A 22,860-nucleotide genomic window follows, 5' to 3' on the forward strand; every position below is an offset into this window, starting at 1 on the left:
GAAAAGGATATGATTTTTTGTTAAAAAACAAAACAGCTCACCAAAGAAGAAATACTGATGACCAATGATAAAACATTAATCTTTAGTAGTACCTAAAAAATTCGAATGAAAAGTCATGTTCTTAGTGCTTTTATATATGTTTTGTTCATTTACTCAAGTCTATGAAAGAGGCACCTTTGTTACACCTATTTTACAAATGAGGAAACAGGCCTAGAGAGGTTAGGTCATTGTGTGATCTTTATCAACAAAGTGGTTGAGCTATGATCCTGAGCCCCTGGGTCTGCTCAGAACCATTGTGCTGTGTGCTGGTGTACACGATGACATTTTGCCTGTCAAACAGCATTTGTATGTAGAACTAGAACGGCACAGGCAAGAGCGCACCATTTGACTTAATCTATAGCTGAGGTGAGTATTAAGCCAGTAGTGTTTTAAAGGGTAGAGGTGTGGAAATTAGCCATAGTTGCCAGAAGTGTTGAGAGTTCCTACCCTTAGTCAAAAAATTACACCTTTAGGACGTTTTGGCTAGGGGACTTGAATTGTTGCATGGCATAATTTAAAAATAAGAATTGTTCCTATCAATGAGTAGGAGGTCATTTTAACGGAAAGCATTGCTCCCTGAAGTCGCTCCTTGAGACCACTACCACACAACATCCTCCGTCTCAGGGTCGGTTCACAGCAGCAGATCGTAGACAGGGACTGAGTGCAGATCTTTCCTGCCATCATCCCGGGTTAGAGGCCAGTCTGCACTCCCGGGCTCTGCCACTTCCCAGGCCCACCAAAAGTAAGATTTTTTGTTTCTGACACTTCCGGGTCAGGGTCCCACCAAGGCCACGCCCAAGGCTATTCCCACTGATGGAACAGACTGCGACCAGTAACACAGAGCGGACCCTATTCTTTGATCAAGGGATGGAGAAGCGCATCCTCCAGCGCTAACGACATCTCCCCAAATCTGGCAAGATCCCTGGATTTATAGGCAGTGGCGTGGAGGATTAAATTATTTGAGGCAAGCCTAGTTATCCTTCCGTTGCACCTGGTCCTTTTGCCCCCGATGTCCCACCACCGTGTTTGTTTTTGCGCTCAGCACCAGGGTCTGCGTCCGTGGGGGTCTTTTCAAGTTCCTATAAGCAGGCGTAGTTCGTGCTGTAGTTTGGGTATTGAGAAACATTAGGGTCTTTTGGATGATAGTCTGGTGACCTTTTCCCTCAGGGGAGGGTCGTCGTCGTCGGCAGCCGTCCGTCTCGAGAGACGATGGTGTAGCTTCTTAAGAGTCTATCTGCACCGCCGAGAATGGCTGTGCAGTCCGACTCGGGAGTGACACGGTATCTGTCTCCTCCCGTGTTGAATCGACATCTTGCGATGACGCTGGAGTGTCCTCTCCAGTGAAGCTGAAGCTACAGAGCCTGGGCGGGGTGATATGGAGGGTCTGCTGTTGCCCATGCAGCAGACCCCCCCTCTCTTCGCAGCTGAAGGGTCCAAGGGAAAGACGGAGTCAATACAGCTTGGCTTCAGGTGTGCCGCAGGAGTTGCCGGTGTTGACTACAACGTCAAACCGCCTTAGGGACTCCGGCTCCGGATTTTCTGTCGGGGTTTACTCCCTTAGCCTTTCCCCTGAAGAGGTATGCCGCAAGGCAGCGGAGGTTTTTTGGAATCAGAGTTTTCCTTCTCTGATGTGCCCTGACTGGAAGATCGAACCAGCGACACTTAGCTCGCAGGCCGACGCTCAATCCACTGAGCCAAACCAGCCAGGGCTTAGTATTTAGATTAATGTTTAAAATACATATAAAGTGAGGGGGAGAGCAATTTAGTTTTGTAAACTTAATGAAATTATTATCTAAAAGGTTTTTGACAAAGGTCATGAGAGGTATGGGAAAAAAGGAATTGTCCTATTATAGATGAAGACAAAAAAAATAGAATATGAGAATAAATGAGTAAATCTCTGGACGGTAAAGTTGAAATACTAGCTCTAGGAATAGTGTTATTTAACTGAGTTACAAATAATAATAAAAAGATATATACTTGGAAATTGTCAAATTCACTAATGATGCTAATATTTTAGCAATATTTAGGAATAGTCTTAAATTTCTAAAGCAATTCTGGGTACTTAAGGGCCAAGCTGATAGCAAATACACACACACACACACGAAGATATATATGAAGAGCTGAAGACTGTATATAAGTGGATGGAAAAGTGGTAGATCTAGTTCTACACTGCCAAGTGTAAGAAAATCTGGCTCTAGTATAATAATCTCAAATATACTGAAAGATGTGGTCCAAACTGTCAGATACAGGGCAGGAAGGGTTTTTCAAAAAATCCCTGCACATGTTTCTAAAGTTATTATTCTTAATACACTTCCAGAACCAAAGAAAAACAAATTGTCAGGTAAAAACTACTCAAATCGTTCACGATGAATCCATGCATGAATGACATGTATTCTTCTGGTCCATTGGTCTCAAGCAGAGCACATTATGATTGGAGGGTAGGTCTCCTGGAAATGAGGTGGAAGGATCGAGTCTTCCTGAAAACTGGAGGAAATACCCGTCCCAGGTGCTTAGAAGAACAAGATTCTCTACCAGTCACCCAATAGTGAGTCTTACTGTCGTGAGATTTAGGAGGTTAAGTGCAGCTCTCCAGGGCCCTCTTCCTGCATTACGGGGAACCAGAGGACGGACCCCAAGGCATTTTTACTTTAACATTCAACCAGCTTCTCGGGTATGTTTCCTGATTGCAGGTCTTAAAGTATGTTTCACAAAGTTTCCACCCTCGATAGTTTTCCCCCAAATGTAGCTTCCTGAGAAGGGTTGGGTGAACCTTCCCATGGGGGATTCCCACGTTTGGTTGGCACCAGCCCCTGCCCTTCAATCGTGTGCTGTAACCGCTGGAATCCTTCAGTGTGCCTGTGGCTCACTTGTTCACCAAGTAGTCGAGGCCTGCAACAATCCCAACCTTGCTCATGCCTCCGTTTTTGAAACTTCTGCTCCGGCTAACTTTCCATTGCTTCTTAATAGAATTCAAGTTCTCTGCCACTTTGCATCTGTATTTTTACCTATTTGGTTTGTTCAACTCGTAACACCCCTGGGAGGGAAAACTAGTGACTGATTATTTTTAGGGGCATGGTGAATTGAACATATCTTTAGAAAGTTGTAAAAATGTTTGTATTCTTTGCCCTGTTATCCCACGTTTGGAAATCTAAAGAAATTAATCCCAACTATAGAAAATGCTTTATGCAAAAGAATATCCATCACAATAATTGAGGTTACAAAGAAAAAAACTGGTGTAAGAAAAAGGTCAATGTTGAGTCCTGGAGAATATCTCTAATATTAAAGGGCAGTAAAGGATTAACAGAGACCAAAAAAGAACACCTGGAGAAAAACAGGAAAAATGTCAAGGACAGTTGGAAAAGTAGGGAATGCTCAACACAAATGAAACTCTCGAACCTGCCCATTGGCTCCAGCAGTTAGGAACTTCAACCTTACCCCTAGTTATACCTAGGCATTGGCAGGGACAGAAAGAAGCCAGGTTACATGGAATTTTGATGGGAAGAGCTGTGGAGGTATCAAGAAGCTTGACTATGAACTAAGAGAGGGAAAGGGCAATAAGCAAAGAGCATACAGGCCAAGGGAGAGTTTAAGACAAAAGTAAATTTGCTTCCTTGTTCATCCACTCAACACATTGAGTACTGTCTACAAACCAAGAGTTTTCAGTGCAAAAATCAATAAAGACAGTTTTGCTTTCATGGACCTTTTCTTGTGAGAGTAGACAATGAACAAATGTTTTATGACAAGTGATGAGTGCTACAAGAAAAAAGGTGAAGGGATAGAGGGATGTAAGCAGAATATGGGGCTATTTTGTTTCATATACCAAGGAACGACCTGATAAAGTGACTTGAGCAGAGACTTGAATGAAATGAGGAAGCAAGGCAGTGTGACGTGGAGACTGGGTCCCCTTCCCACATATAAAAGCAGAGAAAAGACCAGAGATTCTGAAGGTGACTGTGCTTGGCTTCCCGGAGGAGCAGCAAGGGAGGCTTGGGCAGAGTGGGTGAGACGGGGCCTGGTGGAAGCTGTGCTTTGAGAGGTGGCAGTGGGCAGAGCTTTCCAGGTTGTGCTGAGGTTTGGATTTCATTCTGAGCTGGGACACCACTGTACATGCAGAGGACTCTTTAAAAAACTTCCGTTGGGAGAAGGATCACTCTGATGACTTATGGAGAAGATATTATAAGAAAGAAAAACTTGCAAACCAGTCAGGAGACTCTTGTCATAGTCCCTTAGCATGGATACAACTTAGCTGGAGGGGCTGGCCGAATTTAAGAGACAGTAGAAAGAGGTAGACCAAGATGGCAGCACAGGAGGCTCCTGAACCCACCTCTTACCTCAAACACACTGAATATACAGCCACCAATTAACCTTTCCCAGAAATCCAGAAACTAGCTGAGTGACTCCCACACATCAAAACACGTAGGAAAGACTGAGACCGCACTGCCCATAAATCCCGCCTTGAGCACAGCATCATATAATAGGGAGGGAACTCTCAATTCCACCTTTTCTCTGAGGGGTGAGGGGTCTGGACATCACATTTAGCAACTCAACCTTTAAGACTCCCATCCAAGGGATAGACCCCTCACCCCCCCCCCAAAAAAAAACCCACCTCACTATGAAAGCCAGCGAGGCATTTATGAGACCCACAAGACTATAGCAAACAAAGGAGTAGTAGTTAAGGATTTAATGCATAACGTGACAACTATAGTTGATAATACTACTGTATATTCAATCTGCATTTGGGAATCCGCATATGCAGAGGGCCACCTTAAGGTGTACGTAAATTTTCAACTCTGTGGGAATCAGTGCCCCTAGCCCTTGCTTTGTGCAAGGGTCAACTGTATTGTAGAATTGCCATTTCCTGAGAGTAGGACTTAAATGTTCCCCCCAAAGGTAAATATGCAGGGTGATGGGTGTGTTAATTGGAGGGGAGGAATTCTTTCACAGTATATACTATATCAAATCATCAGGTTGTAGACTTTAAATATCTTAAAATTTTACTTGTCAATTATATCTCAGTGAAGCTTGAAAAAAGGAAAGAATGTACGAATGGTGTTAATTAGAGTAGGATAAAAAAAGAGCTGATGAGCACTGGCCGGGTGGCTCCATTGGCTGGAGCGCTGTCCTGTACACCAAAAGGTTGCAGGTTGATTCCCAGTCAGGGCACATATCTAGGTTGCCGGTTCAGTCCCCTGTCTGAACACATATGGGAGGCTACCAACTGATGTCTGTCTGTCTCTCTCTCCCCCACCCCCTCTCCCCACTTCCTCTTTCTCTAAAAGCAATAAATATATCCTTGGGTGAGGTTTTTTTTTTTTTTTAAGATTCAATGAGATTGGCTGCAAAATCAGTGGGAGGCACGGAAATGCTTAGTGGTTAGGACCAGAGTGAAGATGGGGTAGGAGAAGGAGGAAAGGCAAAGGACAGCCTGGAATCTGGACATATAGAGGGAAATTTGCAGAAAAATTTTTGAAGAGCATTCTCCTTCCCTTCTGAGAACATCTCCATTGTTGCGGGAAGCACCTGCTGTTGGATGAGATGGTGCAGCACAGCAGTAATGGTGTGGATTCTGCAGCCATACTATGCGTTAAAACACTCGTTTGGGCAAGTTAATTACTCCCTCACTGCCTCAGTTTCTTCATGTGTAAAATGGCATAATAATGCCTACCTCATAGGGCTGCTGAATTTGCTGAATTAGTAAATGGAAGCGTTTAGAACAGCCTGGTACATGATAAAGGTTCAGTACTAAATAATCACTGTTATTTTTATGGGGATGCAGACTGGCTTGTGGTCAAGAGCCTAGATTCTGGAGGCAAAACACCTGTGTTCAAATCCTGACACTGCCCCTTAACTAGCTAGGAACTCTTGATAAGTCACTAAATTTTCTTTTGCCTAAATTTCCCTTCATCTGTAAAGTGAGAATAATTATAGACCCTACCTCATAGGATTATAAGAAGGATCAACTAGGTTAATATATGTAAGTGCATATAATAAGCACATCGAAGTGCATGGTGTTATTAGTATTACTAAAGAGCCTTTTAAAATACCAGTTTTGGGAACTGTCCACTTTGCTGTGTTTGCATAGTTGACGTCAGCCAAGTTCTGGTGAAGATCCCATGAGTTGCTTCCAAAGCTGCACCCTGAACCCCTGACTCCACGCGTCCTCGCACAAGCAGGGGTCCTTGGTGCTGAGGCAGCTCCAGTGATTACTAGAGTTTGGTGTGACAGAACACTGCTTTGAAGATAGCCAGCCCCTGCATCTAAGTGTACTTAGGTCAGCAGTTTTAGATGCCCTCATATAAAAATATAAAATAGAATGATTTCTAAAGTAGGTTGAGCCCCCACCCCAATTTTTAAACTGAGAATAAATACTCCCCCAGGCCTTATTTAATGTCTTATAGACTACATTTTACTATTGAAAACATTGGCTTCTTATGAGGTCATGTTGGTCTCTTGTGTTAGAATTAGGTCTGGTGGTGGATAACAGAAAATTCACACTAGCAATAATTCAAACAGGACAAGATTATTTTCTCACAAAGAAGTCTGAATTGGCTGAGCAGCTTTGCCTACAAAATTGTAGGCGTTCACTTTCAGAAGCTAGGTGTCCTGCGGCTCCACATTTCTTAAGGTGTTCCCCTCATCTCACAACCGACTGTGGCTGAGCAGCAGAAGCACATCCCAAGCCTCAGGGAGAGGCAGGGAGAAGAGGGGAGAGGAAGGGAAGCGCCAGAAACTGCACAGCTTCTGCTCACAATCCAATGGGCAGAACTTCGTCACGTGACTGCGAGGGAAGCCTGCACATAGAGTCTCTAAGTTGGGTGACGACATACTCAGCTAAAACACCTAAATGGATGCATTATTATAGAAGAGAGGGGAGAACAGATTTGAAGAAAAACTAGTAGCCTCTGTCATAGTCATACTATTTTTATTAAAAGAATTGTTAGTTTCTTAAACTCTTTTTCTGATCAAAGGCTTTACTACCCTACCATGTCACATATTGTAAGTTGAGATCTGAGGTATCTTAAAAAAGAATTATAGTTCTAAATTAAAAGATTTCAAATAAAGTAAATACTAAAATGTGTCAAAAACTTTAAAAATGACCATGGGCAAGTCCAAACTGCTAGTACTCAGTAAACGTTACAAGACATGTTGAAAATATGTACCTTTTTAACAAATTTTAGACCCAGTGATATCTACCACACTGATCTTTTTACATAAATAGCACAAGTCACTGAAGACACTTCTTAAGTGCCTAGGAAAAAATTACTGAGGCAACAATGAAACGTAACAAAGGACATCAGAGATCTGACATTAATCGCACCCATGCCCCAGAACCTCAAGCAAGGCCAGAGCCAGATTTGGTGCCTGAGGGCTTTAAGGTATAGAGAAGGGAACCCAGCCTAGTTAATTTCCATTCCTCTTAGGAGGGAAATGTGGCAAGGCCCAGCATATTTTTATAGCTGAGACTGTACAAAAAGATGGCCCTAACCCAGAAGGCAAGAGGTCAGTGAGTTGAGCACAGAGCTTTAGGAGAGAAATGCTGACAAAACCTTTTACTAAGAATCAGTGAGCACATTTGAATATGCCAGCCCTCTCAAAAGCATTTTATCTGCTGGGACTCTGAAAACATTTGTGGGAAGACTTGTTAAAATTACCTTTTAGCACTTACTCAGATCATAAGAACAGAATGACCTAAAATATAACCAACCTAAAGAGTCATGGCCAAAAAAAAAAAAGCAGATTTTCTGGGAACTTGAGCCTCACCAAGTCACAGGAATGGGAAATGGAAATTCTTAATTGAATTAAAGTCACTAATATTTAGAAAGCCTCCACTGCTGGAGGGCACATTTCCTTGCGTCTAGAGCAAAAGCCAGTTTTATTCCAAGGAAAATACAGAGAACCGTTGTGTTGAGATCTAGTAAAACAAGAGAGGATAAAGCAGGCTTTTAACGGACAGTTTTTTATTGCCACAAAATTCCTCAGGCCTTCCTCTTCCCTGAATGGCTCTAGTATCTGACTCTAGGACTCAAACAGAAACAAAAATGTTACCACTGACTCACAGTGGCCCGCTCTCCCCCACACTCTTAAGAATTTTAAAACTGGGTTTCCTGCTAGTCCCCACAGCCTGACCTAGATCAGCAGTTTCAGGGTCCGGCCTCGTGGAGCCCTCACACAGGGTGGCGGCTGAGTCACTCTCCCCAGCCACCCCAGGATGAAGCCAGCTCCTTAATACAAGTGTGCAGGGCCCAGCTGTCATCAGAGACCAGTCGAGGCCTCACAGCCCATGGTGGATTGGACCCAGGCACTCTCTGTGCCGCCTTCTCATGAACGCATCACAAAGGCAAGCAGACGTCTTAAGCCTTACTTCCAGAGATACTGTTAAGTGTCAGGCATCATTTTGACTGCCAAATATTACATGTCTACTATGGGCCGTTACATGCACTCTCTCTAATCCTTAAAATAAACCTGCAGTACGGGAATTTGTTTCATGTAATACAGATGAGGAAACCACACTTGAAAGAGGTTAAGTGACAGCACAAGATTTGAGGCAGCGAGCCTGAGGCGTTTTCCTGTGCTCTACCCTGTCCCTTCACACCTCCTTAATTTCTTCAAACCTATCTAATTCCTGGGCCAAAATAAGCAACTTCCCAACCTGAGGATAAAGCTACCCATACCCAATCCCTACCCCCCAAATCTTGAATAACGCCATCCTAAAACTCAGGTGCTTGGTTACTCTGAGAACTGAAATCTACAGAAAATCCCTCTAAACTCATCTCACATTTCTTTTCCAAACCTATTACTAAAGGTACTAAAAATATTGAGTTAAACGTGACCCCCAACCCCACTTGGAATATCTCACCCTGCCTTCTCCCACTTTCCTTCCTTTGCTGCAGTTGGTATTGATGGAAAGCAGGTTTCTCCAGCCCCGAGCAACCTCCCTGACCATTAGGCTCTTACTGGACTGTGAGCATCTAAAGGAAAGGAGCAATCCTACCTTGCCTCCCTAATGCCTTACACACAGTGTTCGGCTGGAAGGACACATTTGGTAAACACTTCACTGAATCAGTGACACTGATTGGAAGTTCACAGTGGTACAACACTTTATTGAGACTGTTATTTACTCATCTAACAAAGTTACCACTCAATGATGTTTAGAATCGGGGTTGTTGAAATAAAAATTTCTGCATACTTGTTTTAGAGATACTGCTACTCTGCAAATTCTAAACACAAGAAATTGTATTAACAGAAGGAAAGACATTCTTCCTCTTCCTTTTTCAAAGGATGCTTTTCAACTCTGACATCTTCTTGGCAGTAAACAAGACTTATAGTCATTTGATATTTTCTTCTAATTCAGATTCATATTGTGAAGGAGAAACTGCCACAACTAACAAATTAATGCTGGAATCTTACCATGTTATGCCTGGCTTGTTTTAATAATCTCATGGTCTGAACTTTCCAAGGGTGAGGGAAAAACAATGTCAATTTCTGCTGACCTACTGAAACCAGTGGCCTGTCACATAGCCTTTATTTGTTGGTTACTGGAAGTTCTGTAATTTGTCCCAGGGAAAAATCAGTAAGTTTCCCCCCGTATCTCTTAAAAGTAAAGATAAATCTTATCTATAAAAAGTTTACATTTCCTTCTTATAATGAAAATTGGCAAACCACTCCATATTGTTAGTAGCTTTTCCAAGGACATTTGTTTCTGTTGACCTTTGAAAAACTGCCCTAGCAAAGAAGTCTGCCTTCCTGTCGGGAAACACTCGTTCTTCTGTTCACACTACAAGACATAAACATGACTTTTTAACTTCATGAAATAGATCGGGACATGAGTATTTGGGGGACAGTTTTTGTGAAAAACTTTTTTGAAGTATAAACTACATCAATCAAATACACAAATCTTAAGTGTCCTGCTTGATTAATGTTTACAAAGTGAACTCATTCATGTTAACACATTCATATCAAGATGTGGATCTTGAGAAGGATTAGATCTGCTACAAAGCTCCTCAAAGGCACAAATTTATAACTAAATAGAGCAGCCATTCCCAACAGAGGCCTTAACACATGCTGCATTACAGGGAAAAGCTACGGATGAGCTGTCAGACTCCTGCACTGTGTTCTTAATGTCTGAGTCAACCCTCATACAGGAGTTCCTGGTATGACCTTTCAGCTACTAGGACTGAGACCTGTCCTGTTCAATCGGAACTGCGTACTTATATTCTCATTTACATCTATACTAACTATCAGAGTGGCTCCAGAACTCATTCAAGAAGCCAACGAATCAAGGCAATGCATTTTTGGATCAATCAGACTGCAGATTTGGATTCCTCATTTGCATAAAAGTGGGCCACCTAGGAACTAGGGTGTGAACTGTCTATATAAAAGGCTGCCCGCCTTTTGCCTCCTCAGAGCGCACTTTTGGTTTTCTTAGGAGGCTGCATTCCACCCAGTTTGCAAACTGTTTACCTGAATAAAGTTTCTCCTTTAACCATAGCCTGGATTGCAGATTTCTGTTGGCATGATATTGGTGGCAGAGATATTTTGTTAACAAAGATTACCAGAAAAACTTCTTTATGTACCATCTTAGTCACTCTCCACCACAAAAGTACCCATTATCCTGACTTCTATCATCAAGATTAGTATGTTTGTCCTATTTTTGAGTACTGTGTGATTGGAATCATACGCTCTTTTGTGCCTTTTTTCAGCAATATTATGCCCATAAGGTTGATTTATATAGCTGGATTTGACAGTAGTTTATTCTTTTCTATTTCTGTATAGTACTCCATTGTGTGAATATAGCAGAATTTATTGAATGGAATTTCTGATTATGATATATATACTCTGGCAGTTTCTTCCACCACCCCAACCCCCACTGGTTTAATAGCTAGAAGTTATGGGGATTTATTTTCCTGGTGCTGGAACCCTGGGCTGCTGGGTGGTCTGGTTTGGGGCTGGGATCCCTCACTCCCAAGGTGTCCCTCCTGATTTTATCCACCATCCATGAATGTGGGACCGCCCATTCTGCTGCCCATCCATGCCACTCACATGGCCCCATGCCTCTTCATGCCTTGCCACCTCTCTCTGTGTCTCTGCTCCTCCTACCCATCTGGATGAATGGTTTCTTTAATTCCTTGGTTGTCAGACTTCCATACAGCTCGATTTTCTGATGGTTCTGGGTGCTGTTTGTTTTGTAGTCTAGTTTTAATTTTTCCTGTAGATTTGCAAGGAGGTGAAACCTGTTTACCTATGGCTCCATCTTGACAAGAAGTCTCAGTAGTATATCTTTTTTAAACACTTGGAAAAATTCACCAGTAAAGCAAGCCATCAGGGTTTGTAATTTTTCTTGTGGGAAAAATTTAAAATACATATTTGATTTTATAAATGAATCTAGGACTATTTAGAATTTTTATCTCTTTCTGTTTTTCAGAAATGCTATCAAGAAATGTTTCCATTTTATCCAAGATGTCAAATTTATTGGGAAAGTATTTTTTTTTCCTAATAATTTCCTCATTACCTTTTTTTTTTAAGTTTAGTCCTTGTTTTATTCCATTTAATTAAAGAACAGCTGAAAATTCTGTCTTGCATTTTCTTTTTTTTTTAAGTATATTTTATTGATTATATTGTTACAATAGTTCCAATTTTTTCCCCTTTGCTCCCCTCCACCCAGCACCCTCCTTCCCCAACAATACCCTTTCCAAGTCCATGCCCATGGGTCATACATACAAGCTCTCCTGCCTCACCCTTTCATATATTCTTCTTCTTTTTTTTTAAATAATTAATTAGTTAAATATTTTAACAATAAAAAATAACAATCCCTCCCTCTCAGACTTAAGACCCTTTACAATCTTATAAAGGACAATGGACAAAGGTCTCGAGCTCCTCTAGCTGCTTCAAGCTGGACATGGTCGTCGTCCTACCTACCCTTGGGTCAAGAAATCCCTAATAAGAGTGGGGGTGTGGAGGGGAGGGTGGCCTTCCCACAAGGGGAAGGATCGTGCAGACTCCAGGTTGGTTGGCTGTCTCTGGACAATGGCATGCTTGGTTTAACAGGCTGGCATCCTTGTTGTATTCTGGGGGCAACAGGGTTAAAGGACGTCATTCAATCCGTAACCACTAGATGACAAAAGACAGGTATTAATTTTTCAATGTCCCACATTAGGGAAAAGAAGGGCTTCTTTGGAGGAAGGTATGCCAGGTACATCTTACCGGTCCAAAACCCTTTTGCCCATTATACTTAGTTTGGACTGAGGGAAATATTTTAGGTTTCCCCCCTCTCAGGCCTCTGGGCTCTTTCTGTCCAAGCCATTAGGATAGAAAAGAGAAACCAGTTTTAAAGTGAAGCCCACAGACCACCCCGTTCTTCACCAACCCAGCCACTTAGTTCAGCCAAACCATTGAGTCTCAGGAGGCAGCAATGCAGACAGGATTAAGTGAGGCCTATACATACAGACAATCACTCAGGTAATGAAATCGTAGGCTTATGCCCTTTGAAAACAGAAAACACATGTTAATTTATGTAACATAACCCACATACAAGTCTCTAAATCTGTAGGACTGTCTTATCGGAAAGACATCCAGTTGCAAGGCATTTGACATTTTTCTTGCCTGTAAATTAAACATCTTTGATAATGCCACAGACATAGTTTAACTTTCAAATGAAAACAAATTTTAAATGAAAAGAAACTTTAAAGACGGTTAGCTGCCCTACTTTATAGTCTACCACTGGGCATTGTGATCTTCCTTGAATCGTGATTTTTCTCCCTAAGATTACCCTCCTTGTCATTAAAGGGACTGCATTAAGTTCATTTTTAATTTACCCTGTTCATTTGCATAAACACAACAAGAGCAGCAAATGATCACTTATGATCTTTAGTTCTGCTTTGCTGGAACTTACGCAAGGAACATTTAGGGTGACCTTCAGTCTGCCCTTCAGGGCACAGAAGCTGAGCCACATACCTGGCATTCAGCCTTGCCTGTAAACACCTGTCTTTTCCAGGTCCTCCTGGTTTTCCATTGTGCCTTAAGGTCCCTTCTAGCCATCTTTCAGGAAAACAACCTTCATTCCTTCCCTGGAAAGATTGCTATGGACCGCTCATCCATCCAAGGTACCAGGCCTTTTATCTCGTGGACTTTTATTACCTTTGAAAGTCAGTCCCAGTTGCTCAGGGCTTTTTGGTAACAACCAAAGCCCAAGCATGTCTCCTTTAGGCATGACATTCCATTCAAAGTCTTAGTTAAAAAACAAAACAAAACAAAAAAACCTCTATTAACAACTGGTCTTATTAGTTTTATGCAAAGAAACTTAGGTCATTACTTACTTCTTTAGAATGCCAAATTCTGGAGGGATCAGATAGGGAGAAAATATATACAGTGTGAAGGAAAATCCTTGTCCTTCTAATATTCACTGAACTTGCATTTCTATTCTTTATATTTTTATTTTTTCCCCCCCACTAAAATTTTTTCTGTTTGTTTGTTTTTCCATTACAGTTGTCTCACTTTTCTCCCCCTCTTGCTTCCCTGCACCCTGCCCCCCCTTCTTCCACATTCAGTCCCCACCCAGCTGTCCATGTCCATGGGTCACTTATACATGTTCTTTGACTAGACCCTTCCCCTTCTTACCACTTCTCTCCCTCCCATCTCCCCCTTTGTTACTGTTTGTTTATTCCTTGTTTACATACCTCTGGTTCAATTTTGCTCATTTGTTTGTGTTGTTCATTAGTTTCCTGTAACAGGTGATAGCATAAGGTAATTTTCTTTTGTTGCCTGGCTTATTTCGCTAAGCATAATTCTCTCTAGTTCCAATCATGTTGTTGCAAATGGTAGAAGTTCCTTCTTTCTTTCAGTACTTATTCATTGTCATTTTCCCCCTTTGTACTCGTGTTCCTCTCTGTCTCTCTCTGTTTCTTCATCTTCTTAAAGCAGACCCTTTAGCATCTCTTGCAATGCTGGTTTGGTGGAGATGTATTCTTTTAGCCTTCTTTGTCTTGGAAACTCCTTATTTCACCTTCCATTTTGAATGAGAGCCTTGCTGGGTAGAGTATTCTTGGTTGTAGGCCTTTGTTTTTCATTACTTGGAATATATTTTGCCATTCCCTTCTAGCTTGTAGTGTTTCTGCTGAGAAATCTGATGATAGCCTTATTGGAGCTCCCTTGTATGTTATTAGTTGTTTCTCTCTTGCTGCTTTTAGGATTCTCTCTTTGTCTTTGAATGTTGGCATTTTAATTATGATGTGTCTTGAAGTGGGCCTGTTGGGGTTCATCTTCATTGGGACCCTCTGTGCTTCCTGGACTTGCATGATTCTTTCTCTCTTCATGTTAGGGAAGTTTTCTGTCATTAGTTTTTCAAAGAGGTTTTCTATTCCTTGCTCTTCTTCTTCTCCTTCTGGAATTCCTATGATACGGATATTATTACGTTTCATGTTGTCCTGCAGCTGTCTTAGAGCCTCTTCAGTCTTGTTCAGTCTTTTTTCATTTCATTGCACTGTCTGTGAGTTTTTGTCTACATTGTCCTCCAGCTCGCTGGTCCGATCTTCTGCTTCCTCTTGCCTGTTTTTAATTCCTTCTACTGTGTTCTTCAATTCAGAAACCGTATTCTTTATTTCCTCCTGGCTCTTATTGATAGCTTCCATGTCCTTTTTGATGCTGGTATAATTCTCAGTAAGTTCCTTATAGTTCTTCTGGAGTTCACTGTAGTTTTTCTGGAGTTCTTTGTAGTTTCCGCTGAGCTCATTGAGCTTCTCCATAATCCATGCTTTCAATTCCATATCTGATAGTTTGCTCCCCTCTATTTCATTTAGCATTCTTTCTGGGGACTCTACCTTTCCTTTTGATGGGGGGCTGTTTCTCTGTCTCCCCATTTTTGTGACTCCTATTGTTTGTTGGTGCTTCTTAGAATGACCTGCACTTCCTGGGTCTGCCCCTGGTGGCGTCAGATCCTGTACCAGTCTGGGCCTAGGCAGCCTGTTGGAGACTTCCAGGGATCTACTGCCTTTGTCTGACTCCTTTAGTTGTTAATCTATTCAATCTGTGATTAGTTGTCAGGCTTAAGGACCGTGGGTGTGGCAGCTTAATTCCTGTAGGCAGGGCTTTTGCTTCCCCTCAGGCTGACGCCACTTGGCCGGTAATGGTCTGCCTGCAGTGTGGGGATGAGTCAGCCCTGGGACCCGGCCGGCTGCTTCCCCAGCTCTCCCCTCAAAGCCACCACACCAAACTCTCCCCAAGCATTTCCTGTCCTCTCCGTCTTCCCTCTGCTTGTGCCCAGGGTAAGTGGGGGCAGAATATTTTCATATGTGATCCGCTTAAGAGCTCTTTTTCTCCAGCTGTTTCTCTCCGGCTAGCAAGAAACCCTGTGGCTTTTCGCTTTTCTCAGCTGGATACTATTTTACTTTCCACTCTGTTGCTGTAGGCTGGGAAGCCCAGCTGGGGGTTTAGACCCTGCCCTTCTCAGGGGGAATCCCCGGCTGCTGAGCTGTTTCTCAGTCCCTTCAGCTGCCACCCGTGTGAGCCCAGTCAGCCCTTCCGTGTCTCCGCACTCCCTACCGGTCACGTTGTGATGTAGCGGCCTTTTCTGTCTCTCCGCGGTTATAAGACTTCTCTCCAGCTGGTGTTCTGTTGGTTATTTCAGATGATTTCTCCAAAATTACGTTGTAAATCCAGACTAGTTCTGGGAAGAAGTTAGTGTAGCTTCCACCTACTCCTCCGCCATCTTGTTTCTCCTCCTCATTACCTTTTTAATAGTGTCTGTAAAAATTGTAGTGATGTTTCCTTTTTCATTTGTTTTCACTGTTTTGGTTAGTCATCTATGTGTTAACAATTTTAATTACCCCTTCAAGAAACCACTTTTTGGCTTTGTTGATGTTCTCTTTCGTAGGTCAGCTTTCTATTTAACTGATTTTCTTCATTGTTTCTTTCATTCTACTTTCTTTAGGTTTATTTTTGTTGTTTATCTAGATTTTTGAGATACTCTTAGATTGGATTTTCAACCATTCTTCTTTTCAGTACATGGACTTAATTTTTTTCTTTAAACACCACTTTAGCTGAATCCCACGAGATTTTTTTTAAGTATATTTTATTGATTATATTGTTGCAATAGTTCCGATTTTTTCCCCTTTGCTCCACTCTGCCCAGCACCACCCCTCTCCCAACAATCCCCCCTCTCACAAGTTCTTTATTGATTTTTTTTGGAGAGAGAAAGAGAGAGAGACTGATTGTCTTGTTCCACTTATTTATACATTCATTGCTTGATTCTTGTATGTGCCCTAACCAGGAATCAAACCTGCAACCTGGGCATGTTGGGACAGTGCTCTAACCAACTGAGCTACCTGGCCAGGACAGGATCCCTCAAGTTTTGACATGTCATTCTTTCACCCATGGTTTTTGTTTGTTTGTTTATTTGTTTTTCACATGCCATACTATATTGTGGCAGACTTAAGTTATAGTTGCAGGTAGTATAGGTTACACGGGAGGGCACCTCAGGACCCATGGGGTTTTTTTAGAAGTATCTTGCTTATCTGCAAAAAAAAATTTTCTTGTACTCTGGTCAGAGAACTGTGTTCTATGCATTTCAATTTTTTGAATATTTGCTGTGAGTTGTTTTATGTCCCAGGATATGGTCTATTTTTTTAAATGTTTCATGTACACTTGAAAAGAATTTGTAGTCTATAGTTGTTCAACTTTTTAGATCCTTAATGATTTTTAAATCTGATTGATCTATCAGTCATTGAGAGAGGTGTGTTAAGATCGTCAAGTCTGATGAATTTGTCTTTTTTCTTTTTTTATTGTGATAAAATATACATACGGTTTGGCATAGTGATTTTTGGTTTGGTAAATTTTGGTTTATGTATTTTGAGATCATGTTTATTAGGTACATAAAAATTTAGGCTTGTAATATCACCATCCTGATGGATTGATGTATTTATTATTAGGAAATGTTTCTCCTCATTTTCTCTTTATTTCTCTTAACAATTCTTACCATAAAGTCTATTTTGTCTGTTAGTTAATCACAACACCTCTGCCTGATATTTTAACTTTCAATCTGTGGCCTTATGTTTATAAGGTGATTTTTATGGAAAGCTGTATAAGTAGATCTTGCCTTTAAATGGAATGCTGGTGTCAAATTCAGACCCAGTCACAGTTGCCTTGGTTTGTGGCACCCATAAGAGGGACATGGTAATTGCCTTGGATAGGAACTCAGATGTTTAGAGTTGATATAGCTGATGGAAGAGGGATTGCCCTATTGGTGGAATATTTTGATACAACAAATTACCATCCTCAAATTTATTTGTTTGTAAAATGCTGTGTATTCATTATAATAGTGGAAGGTTAAAGAAGAGTAGGCTTGAACTGTGGAATTTAGTATCCTCAAAGGAAAGGTGTCGTCAGTGCTCTGCAAACCTCTAAAGGTCTCTTAGCAAAATTTCTAATCAAACTATTTTATACTGGAATCATAGATTAACCTATGACTTTCAAGTGGTAAGGAGCCTCGGAGACCATCTTGGGCCCACTGTCATGCCTCCAATTACTTGAATATAGTAATAGAAATTGTACTTTCACTTTTGTTACTCATGCTATGCAGGTAGATAGATAGCTGAATACCTGGAACTTTGATTTAAAATGTAATTATGACCTTTAGAAATAACAACTTGTTTAAAAATAAACCAAAGAACAAATAAAATGGGCAGTTCATATATTTCAGATCCTAAAGAAAATTTACCAGCAAAAGTTGTTGTTTTCACTTTGCATAACTTTCAGTCTTAGAGAAAAGATTTCATCATTTTATGTGTGATGTGACTTCCTGGGCTCCTGCCATCTTCATTGAATTTGACTGGAACTTCCATCTCTTGAAAATGAATGGGCATTTTCTTGCTCTCTACACGCATGAGCTTCACTTGCAGGGGGCCCAGGTTTACATAACTCTATGGTGAACAGACACAGAAGAGAATAGCAAAGGTTATTCAGCAAGTTACCAGCTGAATAAGGTTTTCTTTAGTAGATAAGGTTTCCTTTATCTGACAGATGGCATTGCCCTCTTAATTGCCTGAATGTTATATAACATCGACATATGAGAGCTACTAAAAATAAAAAAAAACTACTCCATAAACTTATATACCCAGTGGGGCATAGGAGGCAAGATCTCCCAGAGAGCAGGCAGGCTTGTCTTTTAGGGGGTCAGGTGGAGGGGCACCAGTGAGACTGGGGAGATATAACCTCTGTAAACTCTTTAATTGATAAAACAAAGTGTTGGCTATATATGGGATATAACCACAGCAGACTTTTCTATATTATTCAAGAACAAAGGGAAATATCTACAAACATCACTTTGACTATTAATATTTTAACATTGAAAAATTCTTATGTATTTTTCACTTTTCAAGGACTTTTGGCTACTGTATAAATAACACTTATCATATTCTGACAAACTAACTATAGTTTAAGATATCAACAAACAGAATTACAAAGTCTATTTTATATGAAACCCAAGGCCACTCTCAAACTGGGTTGAAACAGCTCAGGCCCTCCTCTCTAATGTGCCGTCCTCTTGAGAGGAAGTCATAATGTTTTCTTCTGAATTTCTTCAGCACTTCAACAAACCTTTTCTGAGTTCCCACCATGTGCCAAGCTGTATGTCAAGTGCTGGAGTGCAACGATAAACTCACAGGCTGGTCAGAGAGACAGAGAGAGGTGGTACCTTCCTCTTGCACAGTAATTAATGATTTTCTTATCTGTCTTCTATCAGCATGTAAGCGATTTGAGGGCAGGGCCTGCCTTATAGGCATCTTTGAGACTTAATTTCTTCCTGTTCATCCCCTTAAATTCCCAAGCATCTAACAAGTACCTGCAATGTTGTGGGGTTCTCAATGAACAGTCATTAGAATTTATGAATATCAGAGAATGAAAAAAGTCAGTGTTTTATTTCTCAAGAGTGCATATACCTGTATTTAGTTTTTAAAATATATAGTGATAGAACTACAGTAAATGAAAGAGAGAAGAAAAACAAATTGATAGACATCTACCACATATTTCAGAATCCTAATGCACTGTTAGTCTGCTCAAACTGTCATAACAAAATATAGGGTTGGTGCAAAAATAATGTTCGATTTCGAGGTCTATTTTAAAAATGAAAAAGCCCATGATTATGAAAATATTTATTCATTAACATAACCTCCTTTGCTTTCTAGAATCTCATTCCATCTGTCAACTAGCTTATAAATGCCATGCTTGTAAAATTCTTTAGGTTTTGAAGCAAAATGTGAATCCAACTCATTTTCAACCTCTTCTCTTGATGTCAACCTAAGACCATCAAAATGGTTCTGTAGTCCCCGAAACAAGTGATAATCAGAAGGAGCAAGATCAGGAGAATATGGAGGATGAAGCAATATTTCCCAACCAAACTCTTTGAAGAAATTTTTGGTGACTCGAGCTGTGTGAGAACAAACATTATCGTGATGGAAGATGACACCCTTTCTGTTAACTAAGGAGGGTCGCTCTTGGTTCAAAACTGCTTTCAAATGACAAATTTGTTCACAGTAAAGATTAGCAGTAATTCTTTGATTGTTGCCTAACAGTTCATAATGGACAATTCCTTCCATATCCCACTGTACACTCAACATGATCTTTGGATGAAGTTCTCTTGGTTGTTGAACTCTTTTTCCTCCTCGACTAATCCGTGATCGGCAGCATTTAATGTTATGGATAAAGGATCCACTTTTCATCACATGTAGCAAGCCTACCTAAAAATGGTGCCTGAAGGTGTTGCGAAAGCAATGATTCACAACAAGGAACATGCTGTTGCAGATTCTCTGGAGACAGTTCATGTACGACCCATTTCCCAACTACTGAAACCTTTCCGATCCTTTTCAGTTGGCGTAGCATGGTTGTATGGGCTACGTTAAATTGTTCTGCAAGTTCCCTAGAGGTGATGGTGGGCTTTTCTGTGACAACAGCTTGGAATCAAGTTTTTTTGGACGACCCTCTTTTGGCTCATTTTTCAAACTGAGGTCCCCACTTCAGAAATAGGAAACCCACCTCCTTCAACTTCTTTCAGTCACTGGATCGTCCCCATAAGTGCTCCTAATTGACTTTGCTACTGTACTTGCATTGGCACCTTTATGAAACTCATAGAGTAAAACATTTCTAATGTCTTTAGATGGGACAAACATGGGTGCAAATATTGTGGACAATTATAAACAATACTTCAATAATCTGAAAAAATAAGGTATATATTAGTCATCGTGACATCAAAAAATTATAAGAAGAGGCACAAATTTAATAAATACTATCTAAAACTTTCCTTTAAAAAAGTTGAACATTACTTTTGCACCAACCTGATACCACAGACTAAGCGGCTTAAGCAACAGAAATTAATTTCCCACCACTTTGGAAGCTGGAAAGTTCAAGATCAGGGTGCCAGCATGATCGGGTTCTGGTGAGAGCTCTCTCTCTGGCTTGCAGATGTCTCCCTTCTCACTGTGTGCTCACAAGGTAGAGCCTAATATTATAAGGCCATAGTCCTATCAGATTAGAACCTCATCTTTATGACCTCATCTAACCTTAATTATCTCCTAAAGAACCTATCTCCAGATATAGTCACATTGAGTGTTAGGGCTTCAACATATGAAGGTGGGGGAGTGGGGGAGGCTGAAAGACATAAATTCAGTCCATAACATACACAGTACCATTTTTTCCACATCAAAAACTTACATGGTAATTAAGAAAGTCATTCAACCAAATGGTATCCAATTTTGGAACTTTGTAGACAATTGTCCAGTAACCTGCGGTCATCATAACATACCCAGGTATCATGATTCTGAGTTATTCATAGGGCTGTTTGAATGCTATAGGGACTAGAACTTTAGTCTTTGAACTGTCACTTGATGGGAGCATGACTGAGTTGTAGTTAGTTAAAATGACTTTTGTTGATTTATCCACTTTCTTCTGCTTTCTTATATCACTCTTTCTCCTATAAGACTTTAGGTCCTAAGAGAACTTTTTAAGCTATTGGTAGTACTGAGAAGGAAAATAGCAAAGGATTGATGTGAGAATAATTGGAATGTACCAAAAGGCTTGAAAATAAAAAGGCTTGAATACTCCAGGTTTTACATAATGGTGTATTATGGGAGTTTATAATTTCCAAAGATGGCCATACTAATAAATATCCTATCCCACGTGCTTTTCTGACAATATGAGGCCAACCTTCCTCTTTCAAGATGTATGAGCTACATTTCCTCCACCTGGGCGGGACTTTATAAATATATCAACCAATAAGTTATGAGAGAAGGGATGGTGTATGATTTCCAAGGCTAAGTCATGCAGAACATTGCAGCTTTCATATTAGTCTTTGGGATTGGTTGCTTTTAGAGAAGCAGACACCATAACAAAGGGACAATAAGAGTGCCTTGTAATGAGGCCCAGTGAAGAGGAATTGAGGACCCTAGCTTAGCCAGCATCAAGCTGCCAGCCACGGGAGTGAGCCACCTTGGAAATGGGTCCTCCGGCCCCCGCCAAGCCTTCAGATGACTGCAGCTCCAGTCAACATATGACTGCAACTGCCTGAGAATCCAAGTGAGAAATGGCCAGTGGGGCCCTTCCCGATGTCCTAACCAACAGAAGCCCTGAAAGAAAATAAGCGATTATTGTTATAAGCCACTAGGTCTGGGGGTAACTTGTTATGCAGCATTAGATAACTTGTATGGTATACTAGAATGGAGGTCTATAAATGAATGTAGGTAGCAAATTGGGCAAGGTAGGGATAAAAATAGTATCCAATGAGAGATGTGAATGGTGAACAAATTTTATTAATACCTGCAAATAAAAAATTTCAATATCCATATTTTAGGTTAGTTTTCTCCATTGACAAAACATCATCATCTTTGTAGTCAAAATTGTTTACTCCTGACTCTTACCTTGAAGTCCTGCTCATCCTCATATAGTAAGTATTTCATATCAGAGGCTCTAAATGCTTCACATGAGCTAACTTCATGTGTCTCCAGATGCTGATCAGATCGGATGCTATCCTCATGACTCAGATGTAAAGCACTGATCTCAACTGATGAGCTCATAACGTCTCTACTTTTTACTTCTGTGGATTCCAAGTTGGACTTTTCTGGGATGAATGAAAGGAAATGAAGTATGTACACATATTTTGGACACAAAAATAAAAATGCAATACATACTTTTTCACATTTGTAATTTGAAATACCTTTGAGAATCTCCTACAGGAGATGAATTTGAGATTTAGAAATGTAGAATCTATGTATTAAAGTTCGAGTGTGCCTCATTTTCAGAAACTCTAAGTTGTATTTCCTTCTGTTGGCAAATAAGTTACAGTGATCATGGGAACATTTGTGTGTATTGGTATTTTGTTTGGTTGGCTAAATTGGAAATCACACTAGTGTAGAAAATACAGTGTCCCTTTCCAACAATATCTATTTAATTCCTTGTGAAACATGGTGACTTTGAGTTGAAAATAGGATGAGAGAAAGGAGCCAGGTTGGGGCAAGGGCTCCAAGAAGAAGAGGAGGGATATGGAGGAGCTGGCATGCTTCTATTCTCTTAAGAACTCTTGGGTATGAGGTGCCTGTTCATAACAGATGCTCAGTAGGGTTAATTTTTTTTAAATCACCATTACAATAAAATGATACCTATATATATTTCTGGCAACTCCAAAGGCATTTCTTCAGGTGGCACTTTCTGTCCAGCAGCTTGGGTAAGATATAGTTGCCTAAAAGAACACATAAGAAAAGCAGCCTGTCAGTCACGGAGCCCTATGCTACCTGCTCACTAGTGTCTCTCTCTCCTCTAGCTGCTAGAGACACATAAGTGAAAATG

At 40.8% G+C, this 22,860-nt stretch overlaps 1 protein-coding gene across 1 annotated transcript in view; it reads right to left on the reverse strand.

Moving 5' to 3' along the window:
• Positions 1-17,753: 17,753 nt before the first annotated feature.
• The window catches only part of CCDC83 (coiled-coil domain containing 83), a 58,883-nt gene continuing 53,776 nt past the window's right edge, over positions 17,754-22,860 (reverse strand). Inside the window, exons 8-10 of the mRNA XM_090267811.1 lie at positions 22,674-22,753; positions 21,936-22,135; positions 17,754-17,948 (exon numbers count right to left, since the gene is read on the reverse strand). Of these exons, the coding sequence (XP_090123937.1) occupies positions 17,787-17,948; positions 21,936-22,135; positions 22,674-22,753 (442 nt within the window). The 3' untranslated portion in view covers positions 17,754-17,786. The remainder of the gene's footprint in view (positions 17,949-21,935; positions 22,136-22,673; positions 22,754-22,860) is intronic.

Source organism: Furipterus horrens, unplaced genomic scaffold (genome assembly GCF_987537825.1).
Source record: "Furipterus horrens unplaced genomic scaffold, mFurHor1.1.pri manual_scaffold_2, whole genome shotgun sequence".
Classification (NCBI taxonomy): domain Eukaryota; kingdom Metazoa; phylum Chordata; class Mammalia; order Chiroptera; family Furipteridae; genus Furipterus; species Furipterus horrens.